The sequence below is a fragment of the Zootoca vivipara genome, chromosome 4, assembly GCF_963506605.1.
Source record: "Zootoca vivipara chromosome 4, rZooViv1.1, whole genome shotgun sequence".
Classification (NCBI taxonomy): Eukaryota; Metazoa; Chordata; class Lepidosauria; order Squamata; family Lacertidae; genus Zootoca; species Zootoca vivipara.
Window position 1 is genome coordinate 58,491,005 of NC_083279.1, and position 17,775 is coordinate 58,508,779.

Sequence of the window (17,775 nt, forward strand, 5' to 3'; positions counted from 1 at the left end):
TTTGGTAACGTGTGCAGAAGCCTGGAGTGAACTTTGGGCCTTTTCACTCCTTCCTTTCTTCTCGTCATGTGCTGTGAAAGCTGCCCTTTGTAGTTTGTGGAGAAATCACATTTTGGTGTTCTACTGAACAGGCATACAATGGTTTGTGCTTGTCCTGAAAACTAACTATATAAACATACGTAACTGGCTGTTATAGAATATTCAGAAACTTATACAGAACTTGGTTCAAAACATTTTTTTCAAAATAGCAAGATCAACATAGATCAACAAACAAGGCACACCCACGTGCTCAAAATGTCAATGAGGACTCAGTCCAAAATAAATGAAATAGTCATAAAGTACCACAAGAGGAGGTGTGCAGCAGGTTTAGAGATAACACAATGTGTCCAATTGGCAAACAAGTGTGGCAAACCAATGTCCATAAGGTGGCAACAGTATATCCAATCATAGCTGCCAAGTTCCGGACATAAAGATCCGGGATCGGCAGCGCGCGCATGACCGGAAGTTGCATGACGCAACTTCCGGTGGTGCTTCGCCCTTCTATGGGCACCAGAAAATGGCGGCTCCAGCGCCGGAAGTCGCTTCCGCGCATGACCGGAAACACGTAAAAGCGACTGCCGCCACCGCCGCCGCCATTTTCTGATGCCCATAGAAGGGCAAAGCGCAACCGGAAGTCGCGTCACGCAACTTCCGGTCATGCGCGGAAGCGACTGCCGGCGCCGCCATTTTCTGGTGCCCATAGAAGGGCAAAGCGGCACCAGAAAAATGGCCGCCGGGCCGAAGCCAATTTAAGGGGCAATACCGGGATTTTAACCTAAACGGGAGACCGCCGGGAAACGGTAAGAAAAAAGGGGTTTTCCCGGCGGATACGGGATACTTGGCAGCTATGTATCCAATTGGTACCAGGTGCAGCAAAACCAATGTCCATAGACAAGGTTCCCGGGAACGTCCCTTGTTTCGCCCCAGTCAGGCTTCCTCAGTACCGGTAGCTTGCAGAGATAGACAAACATAAACTCAAAGCTCTAAGTGAAATGCCATTTGGATATACTGTGGATATACTATGTTGATCTTGTTATTTTGAAAAAAATGTTTTGAACCAAGTTCTGTATAAGTTTCTGAATATTCTATAACAGCCAGTTACGTATGTTTATATAGCTAAATTGTGTTCATAACAAAGGTTTTTGTTGTTTTCTTGTCCTGAAAACTAAGGCAAAAAACTAGTTTGCATTACCGTTATGTAGAAGATTAAAAAGTGGGTGGGGGAGCTGAAACAACTCAGCTGTGGGAAGGGGAAAACTTACATTTCACTCCCTTTTGTCCTTTTAAAAGTGCTGTCTTCTGTGCTTCCCTCTTCCTTTTTTAATTTTTTATTTAAAAAAACCTATTTAAGACTTCGGCCCCTGCATCAGGCATACATCCTTCCTAAAATGATTTTAGCTAGCCAGGTTTTTTTAAAAGCAGACCTCATTTTAGGGAACATGCCCACCCCAATTAATTCAAATGTTTGGGGATTTTTTGTCACAATCCAGTTTCCTGCAAGACGTGGAGGGAGGGTGTACAAGGAAGCAAGAACATAATCCCAAGGCACATTCATATAGTAAGTAGACATAGTTTGTTGTTATGTGTGAATCAGGCCAGTGTGAGTACAGGGACAGGCAATGCATAGCCCAGAAAATGGTCATGGGTGCCAGATGTAGAACTCTACATAATTTGGTTCCTTATTCACACACAAGATACACTAAACACCTTTTAAAAAGCAACAACAAACTCATTTGGAAAAGAAGCAGAAGCCACTGTTTGACCCATTTGCTTATCTTAGCATTCTGTGTGACATAACTTTTCTTTCTTTGTGGATGGCTTGACTGCAGTTGCTATGCATCATTTCGGCTCTGCACCAACATCTGTATAGCCTGACTTGTATTTGACACAACAGTGATTGTATACCTCCATATAGCTTTGTTTTAACGACACCTTGGTTGGCTGAAATCCTTGTTAAGAAGCAGCTGCTGTGCTGCGGAGTTGCTGCAGTTGCCTGAACAGCACTGGGGTGACACAAGATGGCAATGAAGTCAGGGCCATGCAGTGTGAGTGCGCAACTGGCTCTGCTGGTGTGCCCCCACACACCTGACCTCGCTGCCACCCAATGCCATCCAGGTAGAATTGCAGTGACATCAGTATTAATGAAACACTGTCATTTGTTTGAGAAGAGAATCCTTCCCCATTGACCAATTAACTAAAGACTTAGCTATATTCTAAAGATGGAATTGCATTCATTTCTCAGAACCCGGATTTATCTGTACTTTTAATTTGCAATTCCCCACCAGTAATGATTGCTATTCCATTTTTATGTTTTCTGTTTTTAAAAATCACCTAAGAGGCAGCTTTCTTTAAGCATGGTTTCCAATTTAAGGTTTTTCTCTTTGCTATCATTACTAAGTGTTTAATCTCCTTAAATGCCACAATTTAGCTACTTTAGCTCCCTTTAATCATCCCCTTATAGCAGCAAGTTTTTGTTTGAAGTCAAAGTGCTCCCTCTGCTGTTTGCATTCAGAGATGCAGCTTTACCCAACATATCCTGCAGTTCAGTCTGCATTTTGCATTATATGTAGTAAACCTGTATACAATCTTACCTGCCTCCACTGCTTACAGCTTCACCTCCTCTTTGATACGTTACTAAAATATAAAATGAAAATATATAGTGGTTAAGTTAATTCTCTGGATGTGCTTATGTTGGATCCTAGAAAGAAAAATGCTAAAATGTGTTTATTTCCTTGTGGCTAGATTACTGTCGGTATAAGCAGTTCTTACCACCAACTCTATACAACCATAGTGCCACATAAAAGCCATTGGAGTTTTAGTTGTTTATTTTTCAAAACATAGAATAAATATTGCTCGGAAGCAGTATTTTCTGGTGTGTGTGTTGTTGTTTACAAAATGGAATGTGAAACACAACAGATAGGTGTTTCCAAATATATTTATATTTTGGGAAGTATGTCATAAAGACCTGCGCGTGAAAATGCGTTTTAAACGTGCCCAGAGCCAAATACACTTGCTGTACTTTAGCTACCACCCCCAGGTTAAGCAAAGAGTTAAGAAGATTAACCTCAGTGCAAGTGGCGATGGATTCCATAGCTATCCATTTCCCAAACTAGGAATGTGTTTTAAAAGGCAGCCAAATTCTGCTTGTTAGAAGAACTCCAAAGTGGGGTTCTGCAAGGCAGAGATAACTGCTTGCAGCGATTACAATAACAGGATTAAAATGTAGCAGCCAATGGTACATAGGCCTTTTGCTGAAAGTGTTGCTGAAGATGAGGGGTTGTTACCATTTAAATTCAGTGGAACTAAACTAGTTGGATTTTGAATTATGGAACAGAAAAGTTTTAAATTTTAAATACAGTCCGCATTTCAAATGACTCCTTGTCAAATTTCCCTATTGTCTATTGTACAGCTATCATGCATTGTGCCAAGTATTGATTAAAATATTTTAGTCTTTACTGTTCTAAAAACTTGGCTCCTGTGAGAAATCTGACACCAAGTCTAAACATGCTTAAAATTAAGCTTGCAAATTAACTTAGCAACACTAATAATGTACATAAATTATTTCCCTGTACATCCCAGTTGTTAAAAACAGGGATTCTGTATGAGAACAATATGAGAATGTTTAAACTAACGCTGAAGCAAATTATATTAATATGATGTTAAAAGTAATGAGAAACAAGGACCAAAACTATTTTAAAAGTTGAAATAACAACTTATTAGAATTACGAAAGATTTTTATAAACCTGAAGGAATTCGTTCTTTTTTAAGAATGTGAAGTAATTTTCTCTCTCCATCATGATGGTATATGTTTTGTTTCCACGGTGGGAAGTGATGAAGACAGGATGTTTGTGTTGTTGTGTTCCTGAAGTGGGACTATTGTCCTTTGTTCTTTCTCTTTGCTGCCTGATGCTAGAGAGAGAGAGAGAGAGGGAGCCATGTTGCAGTGCTCCATGTGTGTTTATATGTAAATAAACGTAGGTTAGCCAAATGCTGTGCTACAGAGTTCTGTTACGCAACTGCACAAACTCTGCGGATCCCAGAGTGTGCTGGTGTCAGTTGGCATCAGTCGCTGTGATGTTCGGGCTGGAGAAAGCTTTTGAAGCTCCCGAACAATCGACCAGGAGGGAGAGAACATGCCAGCTGGGCATGTGTCTCTGCCAAGGTGCTACTCATGAGTAAGTGTGTGTGTGTGTGTGTGGTAAATAGCTTCATTCCTTGTTCTGCCAACGGAAGTCATACCCTCAGCTGAGCAACATGGAAGTCTTACTGTCAGTTGGATACAACACATATAGACATCTCCCAACTTAAAATGGAATCCTTTGTATGTCTTTCTATTTAAGTGTTAAGTAATGTTCTATTAAGAATCATTATACAGTGGTACCTCGACTTACGAATGACTCGACAACTGAATGGGGCAAATGGCCGCAGGCTTACGAATTTCTCGACATCAGAACAGAAACCGTGGCGGTTTTAGATAGGGGTTTTTTTACTTACGAATTTTTAGATGGGGTTGTTTCAACTTACGAATTTTTCCGTTTCCAATGCACTCCTATGGGAAATCGAGTTTCCAATGGCGCTTTTCAACTTATGAATTTTTCGACCTACGAAGGTGCCTTCGGAACGGATTACATTCGTAAGTCGAGGCACTACTGTAAGGTGGTCGAGGCACTGTAAGGTGGTCGAGGCACCACTGCTTGCCTTTATGCAGAGTCCTTTGTGCAGCTACGGCCCATTTTGGTAGAGCAGAACATTATGAACAACTATACAATATACAAAATTAGCAAAAACAAAAACCACCCAACCATGCTATACATTAGCATAGAAGATATAGGATCTCATGTAGTCTTCCAAAGGATATAGAACTCAAACTTTGGACAGCAGTACGAGATCTGCCAAATTGGTAAAATGATACTAACAATAAGGATACGCAATAAATACTACTCATACTACTAGCAGTGTAATATTGTGCCTGGTTATATGAGGGAAGAAGAAAAAGAGACAGTGACACAGTATCCCACAGGCACATGCCAAACAGACAAGGGAAAAGTGCAAATATATACCTGTTGGTGTGAAGGTAAAAGACGGGACTGAAAAATCAAAAACACAATAAAAACTGGTTATTAAGCTGAAGAAAGAAAAAGAGACCATACAACATTAGTATAAATCAGGGCAAGAACAGAACATAAAAGTAAGAGTAAATATGTCCAAGACACATCAATATGTGAATAAAACAAAATTTGTTATTTAAAAAGGTGGCTTGTCTCACAGAGGAAGAACAACATTCTAGTACAGTGTGCTCTTGAGGGAAATAGAGTGTGGTTTAGCCTCTAAATGACCTTCTCTTTAGTGCTTTATGTTTTGCGGCAAATCCATGTACAAACAAAAACCCTACACTATTTAATTTTTTTTTTAAAGGAAGAGTAATGGTTACTTTTACCAGTATCAACAAGATATTGCCAGACTCTTATATTCACTGCATCATGCAAATGCTTGATAAAGTGGATCAATAAGGACACTTAAGCATTTACGGTAAGTAAAGAGTAAGCTATTACTAATAGTAACAAAGTATTATGAAAATGTGCTAATTTTCCATTACTTGCACCCTAAAAGTATGTTGTGCTTTATTGTAGCAGCTGCTCAATATCACAGCCTTTAAAAAAACTTACTGTAATGAATATAGAACACACAATAACTAGTTTTTTATTCTTCATTTTTGAGATGCTTTTGTTATTTTAACTTAATAATGTTAATCTGGCCTGTAGATTACCTGCTATAGTAATCTTTCCTCACTCACCAGCCTATGAGTTTAAATAAAAAGTTTCAGAGTGTAATAATTCTCACAGGGGAAAAACCTTCATTTTCACAGCCCCTATAGATCTTAATTTAATCAATAAGGCCTCTAATCAAACAGCAGACCTCCAGTGCAACATCTACTCACCCCCCCCCCCCAGCACACACTTCTCTCTTCTTTGAACAATAGAATATATTTTCTGTACTGCTAATGGGAAGAAGGAAGCCACAAAATGCTCCTTAATTCTGAGCAAAACAATGAAATGCAAGAAAAGCTTCACAATCGTTTCTAAATGTGTTTTGGCCTTGAAATTTAGGTTAGCAGGCGGACCACAAAGGGATGATGGAATGGCTGAGATATAGACACATCAACAGCCTTTTACTCCCTTTTTTCTTCCTATAGGTCTGGTTTTTTATATTAGGATCTAGGGTCCTTAAGTCTTTAAGGAGATAGAAGAGCCTAATTTAGAACATGCTGAATATGTGTCTCTGTTCTTATCAGGTGACTTTATTTCTAGGAATATTGTGCTGGAGGAAAAAAGAAAGAAAAATCCAAACAATTTAAGCACTGGCCTTCATTTGCAGCAGTGCTATTTTTATCACAGGGATCCTATTGTGATCTCTTTCTGCTGGCTCTTTTCAGATAGTCAATGGAATTTAGTATCATTAAGAAAGAAAATACAGAGCTGCAGTAACAAGGATTTCCAACAAACACACAAAGTAGTGCATTTTAAAACAGCTTTGCTTGTGAATGACTACATCAGCTCTACATCAATTTGCAATAACAAAGAAATGGAAAAAGATGAAAGGTTCTTGTCATTATTTTTCTGTGAACTAAATACTCAATATAATTTTGTTCTGTAAGAAAATAAATAAAAAGTCAATCTAAGTGAAATATTCATATCTCACACAAAAACTTAATTATCAAACCTTAGTTGATAAAAATGTTTATTGTGCCCACTGGTGCTAATGCAATATGTATGTATGTGTGAATACAGAAATATTTTAACAGTTGTCAAAGCCTCAAGTTAGATGCTCAAAAAGGGGGGAAATGAATTAATGAAGTTCACTGATCCTCAGCTTTTATGGTGACATGTCTGACTTCATGCTCTGTATATTGACAATTATTTTTAAATGATTTACATTTCCTTGAAGATGATGTTTCCCTTCAAGTGTGTTTAATAACCTTGTTTTGGTGAACCTTTACTAATGAATTCATTCTGAAAGTTAATAAAAAATTGTGGAGTCATTACAGACATTTGTAAGACACACAAGACTGAAAACAGCATAAAATAACAGAATATCAGATTTTTTAACATTCCATGCTGTGGATTTAGCTTCTTTTATATCCAACAGTATTAGTCTATTAGAAATGTTTATAAGAGATGGCATGGCACCATGCAATTAGTAAAGCTAAAAGAAAACTGGTTAAAACAGCACAAAGGCTTTCACTTAACTTTCCCAGAGGTATATTAACAGACACAAGTTAATTTCAGTCCCAGCTTCATTTTGTCTGCATGTGTTATCTATTGGACCACAATGATGCCACTAGTTGTCGCTTATATTTTGCTTTGGATCTTCCTGTTTTCAAGACACTGCATGCTAAGAGACACTGAGTTTCTTAAGTGTTCAAACCCACACTACTTTTGCTAAAGTTCTTTAAAAATGTTACCTTCATTTAATGACCATGTTCAGAATTTTGACTACTGACAAATTTGTAGACCATTAAGCACATTGAACAAAGTCATTACTTTGTTGTGTCCAGTGGCTACCAGACAGTGCGAATAAAGCCTTTTAAACATTAATAAGAAGGATCTGGATCGTTTGGTGGATGAGGATAATTAAGTATTCAAAAAGGCAAGGTGTTAAACAGCTTCAGATCTGTGGCTGATTGACCTCTGCTCTAAAAATCAAACTACAGTACATGAAAAAAAAATCAATAATTACTGCCTATCTCTATTTAACAAAGTGGTCACATTGCATCTTCAGGCATCCTTGGTTGCGATTGCACCTCTAGTCCAGGGGTTGTCAACATTTTGGGCACATGTAGCACTCTGAAAAAAAGGCTGTGCGTACCAGTCACAGAATGGCTGCTGTGGGGCATGAAAAATGGAGTAATGGAGAAATAAGATTCTAAAATGGTTCCTCTTGTGTTTGCATGAACTTTAGACAGGATTTTCCCCAAGCCACCATCAAATTGCATCGTTTCCAAATCGCAGAAGCAGCAGTTGTCACAATCTCTGGCATGTGTTATATAAGTGGTTTTTACAATGCAATCCATAGAAACCATTTATGATGGCTGGGATGCATCCCTTGTAAAAATCATGAGGATACATATTGGATACATATTTTTGTATCGTGGTGGCACTGGCTTCTTTGATGCTTCTCTCCACCTGTACTTTCACCCATCTCCTATTTTTCTGTCTCTAGCAAGCCCATTTTCTGTAGCTTACTGTCTCCTCCTCTTCAGATAGGGATGAGAAGAGAAATTGGGCAAGGAACTGAACACTGTAGAGTGACTGAAGAGGAACTGCTCTGAGATCAAGAACAATAAAACCTTGTCCAGACTTCCAATTTTTGTTTCAATGGGTTCACAAGGTGTCCAACTGATCTGGCTTTCACCATTAGCTATAGTACCAACACATGGAAATCCATCTCATCAGTAAGGTAAATGCACCAATTCCATGTGGCCCTGGGCTGAGGACTGGTTTTGCACAAACTTCTAGATACCAGATTAATACAACACAAGTAATGCTGGTAGATTCCGTATTCTTAACAAATGAGTACACCTGTCATTTAACAGAATCCAATCTTGCTTGGTTTTAACCTTCCAGTGAAATTTGGAAAACTAAGTGCATTGCATCATCTGACTCTTCACATAGCGGTGGCACCCAGGAATATTTTTATGACTTCCATTCAGTGAGAAGACTCTGACCTATTTCATAAACTTTAACTGTCATTCCTGCTTTACAATGTTGAGGCCAATAATATCTTCAATATGCGGCACTTGATGACTTTCTAAAAGCTTCAGCTAAAGCGGAAGCATCTTTTGAAACACGTGGGGTGATAAGCACTGCCTTAAAGCCACAAATAAAGTTGCTATAAAGATTGACCTATACATTTATTAACTCTGGATTTAAAGATACCTATAAGATGTCTTCTCTCATCCATGCCATCACAACCTGTCCAGTTATCTAAAATAACCTTCTATAAATTACATTGTGTGCTGAAATCAAGGTAGGCAGGGTACATTCTTCATAACTGTTATGTAGTAATAAAAATCCCACAACCACCTAATGGAAGCATTTTTCAAGAAGTTTTAAAATACCATTCAGTTTGAGCCAGGACATTGTATATATAATTTAACGTTGCCTAAATTAAATCTCACAGGATAGATTGTATTAAATCTCACAGGATAGTTATTAATTTGGTTTTTCATTTATTGATAACCAGTCTGTGTCTGACAGAGACTATGTGTGATATCCAACTAAATCATGCTCAAAATAGACCCAATGAAAGAGATGGGTCTCTTCTGAGTAAGGCCAATGCTGGCTATCACCCTATAAATTCAATTAAATAACAAATACTTCAGATTATAAAAGGGTACAAAAAATACCTTTTCTGATACCAGCATAAGTACTAGCGAGTCCACTGCGTTTCTTTCGATGACGGTATAACCAAATGCTGAAAACCATAAGGATAATCCAACAGGCAGCACCAATTCCAGCAATGAATGCTGGCTGTTTTACAACATCTGAAATCTGTTGGGCTAAACTGACTTGGTCTTCTGGTGACACAGGGTTTCCATGAGAATCTGAAGAAACATACCCAAAGGTTGAAAGTAAAAATATGAGGCACTGATGTCACAGGATTTGAACGCTACATGATATTTGAGCTTTCCCCCGTCAGATGAAGTCTGGAAAGTAATTCTGCCATCTATTCAATTTGTTCTCTGGGAATGTGCACAGTTCCCTGTAGACACACGTATAAAAAAGCCATGCCTGTTTGGCTTGACACATAAACTTTATAGTACATTGAATATTCCACAATTTATAATCTTCAACAAATAGATACTAACTGAACCTTACGAAGAACCTGATATGTATGCAATCTTCCTATATCCCAGGGTTTTTTATGTTCAGTTTAGCAACTATATCTCAGAATCCAACTCTTGGTGGGGAGAGCACTTACTATTTTGTTTATTGAATTTATATACCGCTCTACACCCGGAGGTCTCAGGGCAGTTCATGGAAGAACACTTCTGAATTATAAAGTGTACAACATTAAAAACCCACCGACAATCTTTAGCTTGCTTATTGTAGGATAACAGCTATATAAATACGCATGTATGCAACATACCCAAGCCAAAAACAGATATATACTTTATGTAAATATGCTTGGAATATCTTTGCTTGGAATTTTTTCAGGACTGTAACACAATCGATATAGAGTATTCAACATTTGTTATGCTCACAATAACTTAATGTGGAAACTGTATAAAAGATCACAATTGAACTGTAACAGTCACTCAGGGATCAAAGGGCAAAAAAGCCCCCTGCAACATCACCAGTGGGTCTCTGTACAGTCAGTCCAGTGCAAGGGTTGTGACTTTAAGCACAAAAGAACATCAGGGAGTACAGATACTTGCAGTTGCTAGCATATCACCATGAAAGGCATGCTAATTAGTTCACAAATCACACCTCATAATGGGAGCTGTTAGAGCAATAAAAGTTCAAGGAGTTGCTTGTATTCATTCTCTTGGGATGTCTAAGGCATGAATAATACACTTAACATTTATAATTATTTGAGTGAAGCTTCTCATAAATGCATGATGTGTATTCACACAGGTTAATATGTTTGTGAGAAACATTAATTTATTGGCAAAATGAGGTGCCTCAAGACCTGTCTGGTGCACAAAACTGAAAGAGCCACAGGAAATCAATCGGCAATCAGTTATTTAATGCATCATCTACTGTTCTCTATAGGTGCACCCAAATGTACATAATTTAGTGATGACCCAGCTACGGAAGGGTACTCACAGCATTTTTGGCAGAAGCACAATCGCCTCCCCAAGATTAGCCTCAGGGGAAACCATTCCTGCCAGTTTCCTGCTAAAAGGTTGGTGTTTGTGACAATACTGAAGTCACTTGGAGCAGTTTTTCCAGGTTTTTAAAAAGTAACTGTGTGTCATTTGAAATATAAGTGCCAAGCAAAATTGTAATTAGATCAATGTGCAACACATTTCATTTAAAATGTTTTTGTGGTTTTTTTGGGTGGGTGGGTGCTTGCTTCTTCTTCTTTTCTTTTTTTTACAAATAGCAGCAGCCCACCTGAAGATGATGTTAAGTGAGGTTCAGGTTAGGTTTATTAAATTTATATCACTTCCCATTAAGAAAAGTCACCAAACAATTTACAAGCAAGTTGTTGTTTTAAGTGAAAGAGTATGTACTACAGCAGCGTTTCTCAACCACTGTTCGCTGGCTGGTGTGCCGCGACGTGCGGCGACGAGAAGGGCGATTTGCATTGTCACGTGCCTGGCGGCCGCCAATAAATACCACTAACGCGTCGGAAAGGAAGCCGGCCGGGTCACGACGCGGGGCGAGCGCCCGCGTCGTGACCCGGCCGGCTTCCTTTCCGGCGGGTCAGTGCTATATATTGGCGGCCGCCAGGCACGTGACAATGCAAATCGTCCTTCTCGTCGCCGCACGTCGTGGCAAAATTTAGACAAACTAAACTAAAATTTAGACAAACTTAAAGAAGCTGGCTGGATGAGCTCAACCTGAAACTTGCTGAGCAAAGGATTGTGCTGGCAGAGAAATCAGCAGCTTGTGAAGCCTTATTACAGGAGATTGCAACCAACACAGCAATTGGCAAGTGTTTCTTACAGTCATAATTATATAGTCAATATAGGGCGGCACAGAGTTAAATTTTTTAACTTGGTGGTGTGCCTCGTGATTTTTTTCATGGAACAAGTGTGCCTTGGCCCAAAAAAGGTTGAGAAACACTGTACTACAGTACTTTATAAATCTCCATTGGGCAAGACACCAAAGACTCAATAGAGGCAGAAAGATAAGTCTTTTGCACTTCCTTCACACCACAGCATAGGCTCAACAATGAGCACACACTTGTTTCCCATTGTGTTAATCTGGAATCTTCTTCCACTTGTGTTCTAGCTATCTTCTAACCTGCTTCATTGCTTTCAGCTCCGCAATAGACCTGGGCTCAACAAACTGGAAGTGAGCACTTGTGCTCCACAGATTAGTCAGGGTTTCAAGCATCACCAGACCCATCAGCCAGAAGAGACCCCAGAACTGTCTGGAACACAACTCTGCCTCAATTCTAATAGGTCTCATGCCTCTCCAGAGGGAGAAAGTCACTGTCAATCTGAATTGAATTCGACAAGACACTGGGAGTTGCATCATCAGCCTTCTAATAGCTTTTTTATTTGTGCTGAAGTGGGGAAGCTGTTAACCCTTCTATCAGGCTGTTTTACCCATCAAACCAGTTTCTATGGGTGACTTACAGTAAACGAGTAAAACAAACAAACAAATGAAAAACAAATAGCAAAACAATAAAGATGAAGATGCAACATCAAAGCAGGACTTGTCTCATCCTCAAAATTGAAAGTAGATATAAAAAAACAAAAGCCTAGACAAATAGGCTTAAAAGGCTTGGGTGTTTTAAAAAAGGGTTTTCTAGTGCCCTGAAAAGATCACAAAAAGACTGTATGCAAGCCTCGTTGGAATGATCATTCCCCTACTGAAGCCATTGCTGAAAAGGCACTCTTCCCTGGTGGTTACTCGCCTCACTTCATTCTCCAGGGTTTTACACAAAGCAGGGCCTATGAACAGGATCTTAAGGTTCAACTAGATACATATGGGAGAAGCTAGCCTGGTACCAAGCCATTCAGAGCTTTAAAGGTTATAAGCAGCCTTTAAATTTGGCCTAATAATGGGCTGGGATGGGAAGAAGAGTTTCTGCAACGCTTCCAAAATGAAAAGAGTTTTATTGGCAGAAGCAAATTCAACTCACTCAGTGATTCTTGCCTCATCTGATTAAAACAATGCAGAACATCTGGATTTCCCCTGCCCCACATCAAACACTAAATGTAAAACAAAGCAGGAAGTATTACAAATCACTTACCTAACTGAATAAATTGTGGCTCACTTTTCACTCCAGCTCCAGCTCCAGTACTTGCTGCCACTTCCACACTGTATCGAATACCAGGCACTAAAGACGGGATTACTACAGAAAATGTGGAACCATCCACTGTCTTATTTATGTGGTATCGACTTTCATTGCCAAGGCACCAGACCTGCAAAGAAAAATGCAACTCTCATGTGCACATACGTTTTGAAATAAATAAATAATGAAATGAAACATGCCATATGGCATTCGCTGATTTACATAGCAAGCTGCATTTAGCCAAGTTAATAGCTCCGTTGTAAAAGCTGTTAATAAACTGATATAAACACTATTAAAAACAAGCCATCTGAGTAAGGTTACCTGATAATATACAACACTTTTTGTTCTATTTTTGAAATTTCAAAACTATCCATATGGTAAGTATTAATGCAGCAAAATTCAATAGTCTACAACTGTGGGAAATAATACATGGCTTCCCCCAAGGTCCATTGCATTAGTAAACTGTTATTCTACTCCTTGCCTGGTATGCAGAGAATACAATTTCATCTGTAACACTCTAAACAGACTCAAATGAATGAACAACGTTCTTTATAAGGATATACCACATTAATTATTTATTTCCTTAAACTCATACCCTTCAAGGATTAGACAAATTCATGTAGGGCAATAGGCTCTTAGACATGATAACTATATTGTTGTTGGAGTAAGTATGCCTCTCTGTGGCACGTGGCACAGGCAGGACAACATAGCTCACCTGCATTCTGAACACTGAGTGTCACTGCTGAGTAAGGCTGAATAAGGGAGAGGGATGAAGATGGATGAAGAGCTCAGCACAGTCAGCCATGGTGGGTGCTCCTGCATTGCGCTGAACTCCCTGTGCCTCACCCTTCACAGAGCACTTGGCATTCAAAAGAACACATGGATGTTCAGAAGACAGGTGAGCAATGCCTCCCTGACAACAGCTACTAATACCAGTTGCTGAGAATCGCTAGTAGGGAATGCGCTGTTCCACTCAGGTCCTGCTTGCAGGCTTCCCATAGGCATCTGATTGGCCACTGTGAAAACAGGATCCTGCACTATATGAGTCTTTGGCCTGATCCAGCAAGGCTCTTCTTATGTTCATATGAAACCTCTTCCTTTTCTTGGTGTCTGCTGTGGTGTGCTTTAACAGACCTTAGGCTGCCTCTCTTGACATCCTTGGAAAGCTGGCTATCTTCAGCTTCCAAAAAAAGCAGGCAATTTATGTTATACCTGAGGGAAGAACAACAACCACCCATAGCTGTTCGATCAACTATGTAGAAACCATCTGGTCACAGGTGATAAAATAATCTTTAGTTTTATTATAATAAAGGATGATCTCAGACTTTGAATTCTCATCTGAGATTGCTTTGTCCTTAAGTAGTTGTTCACATCTGCCTGTCGCGAGAGAGCATGCCTTCATTTGTAAAGTCAAACCATTGGAGGGTTACGCCTGCTGTGGCTGTAGAGACTGATCTGGGAGAGACATGGTTTACTTCAGTTGGGGCAGAAGAAGGCATCTGGTTTTGCAACTATGGGTGCGCCGTGGTGTTTCTTCCCTCTGCACCCCTCCCAGCCATCATTCCTTCTCTGGTCACTGCTGTGAGTACACAACCTGTCTGTCTCCAGGTGCTGCAATCGTCTGCAAGGGGTTGCCAGCCTTCATGTCACATTTGCGGACATCTTTGTAATACAGAGTTGATCTGCCAACATGCCTAGTGCCTAATGCCAGTTCCCCGTAGAGCACATCATTGAGGGTCTTGCCATCTTCCATCCTGTGTATGTGACCAAACTAGCACAGAGGTTGCTGAGACAGAAGTGCACATTGGGAATGTGGGCTTTGGAGAACATATCTTTGTTTGAGACTTGCTATGTGATGCCTAAAAGCAGGCATCCCCAAACTTCGGCCCTCCAGATGTTTTGGACTACAATTCCCATCATCCTTGACCACTGGTCCTCTTAGCTAGGGATCATGGGAGTTGTAGGCCAAAACATCTGGAGGGCCGAAGTTTGGGGGATGCCTGCCTAAAAGCTTCCTGATGCAGTGCATATGGAAGGCACTGACATCACTCTTGGCAGGTGTAAGTTACCCACGACTCACTTCCATAAAGTAGAACACTCAACATGCAAGTCTGGTAGACCTTCATCTTACATCCTTATACATTGCTGATTAATAGCTGTCCTTCCTTTATTGGCACGTAACGTACTAGTGGCAAATCTTGAAAACAAAACAAAAAATCTGCTGTGGAGACTTCTGGATTTGCGGGCAAAGAATTCTGGAGGAATTTCTAGATAGTTCATTTTAAAAATGTACCCCCTAGAGCAGTGATGGCCAAACTTGGCCCTCCAGCTGTTTGGGGACTACAACTCCCATCATCCCTAGCTAACAGGAGCAGGGGTCAGGGATGATGGGAATTGTAGTCCCAAAACAGCTGGAGGGTGAAGTTTGGCCATCACTGTCCTAGAGTCAAGTCACTTGATTAGTGAATAAGTTGTTACATTCCATCTAGAAACCTGTATATGTCTTCATTAGCGTCTCAGGCATTGGTCTGGTTAACACAAAATGCTAAGCCAGAGACCAGCAAACAAACCATGTCATTTCTCCAGATGGTGTTTTAATAAGCACAAGGTAAAAAAACCTTTCTATTTACTCATGTGCTTGGAAGGCAACCAAGTTTTCTTGCTGACTTTATCACTTTTGCTTTCACTATTATACTAATGAAGTTTCTATTGCGTTTTCATTTCTAGTTGTATAATAATGTTTTAAATTATATATATACTGTATAGAGAGAGAGAGTGTGTCCTTATGTGTATGTGGTACAGCACTGTCAACTGCTCCCTGCTCCGGAAGGGCAGGATATAAATATGAGGAGAGAATACCTGACCTGGAGAAAGGAAGTTGACTAGAAGGGATGGGGGGCAGCAGTGGAAATAAATTGAAAACATTGTAAGATAAAATCAAATTAGAAATATGAAAGAATGTAACATGATTTCCTAACAGTGCTCCCAAATACAGGTAGGTAGCCATGTTGGTTTGCCGTATTCGAAACAAACAAACAAACAAAATCCTTCCAGTAGCACCTTAGGTATCATGCACACAAAAGTTCATACCAATGACAAACTTAGTTGGTCTCTAAGGTGCTACTAGAAGGATTTTTTAAAATTTTGTTATGTTAGTGCTTCCAAAGATCTTCACATCAGCCATGTTCTTATCAATAAAAAATTTTTAAAACTGGAAGTAAAATTAGTAAATTTCCCATATTCCTAAAATGACAAAATCTTACACTTGGCTTACTCTTATGTATGTCCATTTCTTATGATAACTTACTGCTGTCATAATATGCTGTATACAGACACTATTCTCTTTTAATTTACGCCTGCAGTTTTCTTATAAAGTAAAAGGTGAGCAGTTTGAGAGTGAATTAACATACTTTATAGGTTTCTGATTGCACATCAATATGTTTATTTACTTGTACTATACAAATGCATATATGAAAATTTTAAACAAACAGACTTAAAAGATACGGGCATATCCTTTTATTATGGTCTGCTTTTTACCACCAGATGGAGCCAAGAAACCACAAACAAGTTCTCTGTCAATAGCTTGCCAATAATATGCCAGGTAGAACTAGATATTACCTTGTATTCCTGAACCATCCCATTCTGCGTCTCCTCTGGGGGAGGTTGCCATGTTATTACAATCGCAGTGCCATTTCCATCATTCTTAGTTACTGAAACACTTTGTGGAGGAGCACTTGGAGCTGTTTGTGGGGAGAAAGGGTGGTTCTGATTAAAGCTGTTTTTTCAGTTTCATTGTCACTGAGCAGTGCTTTTAATGAAGATGTATTTTTCTGTGTATAAGATGCCCCCTACTTTTGGGGACCCCAAATTTAGAAAATGGGCATATGCACTATTCGTATTTAATACGCCCCCAGATTTTTAACCTTATTTTAAAGTAAAAAAACCTAGTTTTATACACGGGAAAAGTACGGTAATTTCAATAAGTGATTGAAGAAGATTCATGAAGAATATTTGTACCGTGGTATCATCTGGTCAAATGGGCTTTGAAAGCCAAGATGTAATATTGGCTTTGAAAAGTTTCTTCAACAAGATGCTTTGACAATCTTTTTTGGGGGGAGGGGGTTAAACAAACTATTTCCCAAAGGCTGATGTGATAAAGTGAACACATGATGATCCAAATACCTCAAATATTAACTGAGTTTTTGTAAATCAAAGAAAGAGTATACAAATCTACTACAATAAAAGTAATAAAACAACTCCGGACAACATCTGAGGCCTATTTAAAACCCCTATAGCTTTGTTGATTTTGTATAAGAAAAGAAAACAAACTAAGTGCACAAACAGTGGTTACAGAAGTTTAACATGATGATCCAGCTTCTAATGATCACAAATTGCCAGTGTGCACATGATGAGCTGTACAAGAAAATCCACACTGTTCATCCTTCATATGTTGGTTTGTATTTGGATACAAAATAAGCTCTCCAATTAAACATTTGAACTGACCCCAAAGCAAAACAAAACAGGCAGGCAATTTAGCTATGGGTGCCCATTCTTATTCTTGGTCTAAGGACAGACCTACAAAAGGAAAGAACAGAAGAACCACAAAATGCTTTTGGGTTTGTATAGAATGATTATTTCATGATCAACAAGGAAATTGTTCTATTGGCCCCTGGAATTACTAGGAAAAAGTTCAAGTGCAGAAGAATGTACCTTGCAGAGAAAGACTACATCAGAAACTGGAGGGGCAGAAAGGTACTGTGT

General features: G+C 39.3%; 1 protein-coding gene across 1 annotated transcript in view; it reads right to left on the reverse strand.

Moving 5' to 3' along the window:
• Positions 1–17,775, reverse strand: part of ROBO1 (roundabout guidance receptor 1) — a 577,320-nt gene that overhangs the window by 31,837 nt on the left and 527,708 nt on the right. The window contains exons 18-22 of the mRNA XM_035116286.2: positions 16,633–16,754; positions 12,973–13,144; positions 9,446–9,643; positions 5,100–5,126; positions 2,631–2,673 (exon numbers count right to left, since the gene is read on the reverse strand). Of these exons, the coding sequence (XP_034972177.1) occupies positions 2,631–2,673; positions 5,100–5,126; positions 9,446–9,643; positions 12,973–13,144; positions 16,633–16,754 (562 nt within the window). The remainder of the gene's footprint in view (positions 1–2,630; positions 2,674–5,099; positions 5,127–9,445; positions 9,644–12,972; positions 13,145–16,632; positions 16,755–17,775) is intronic.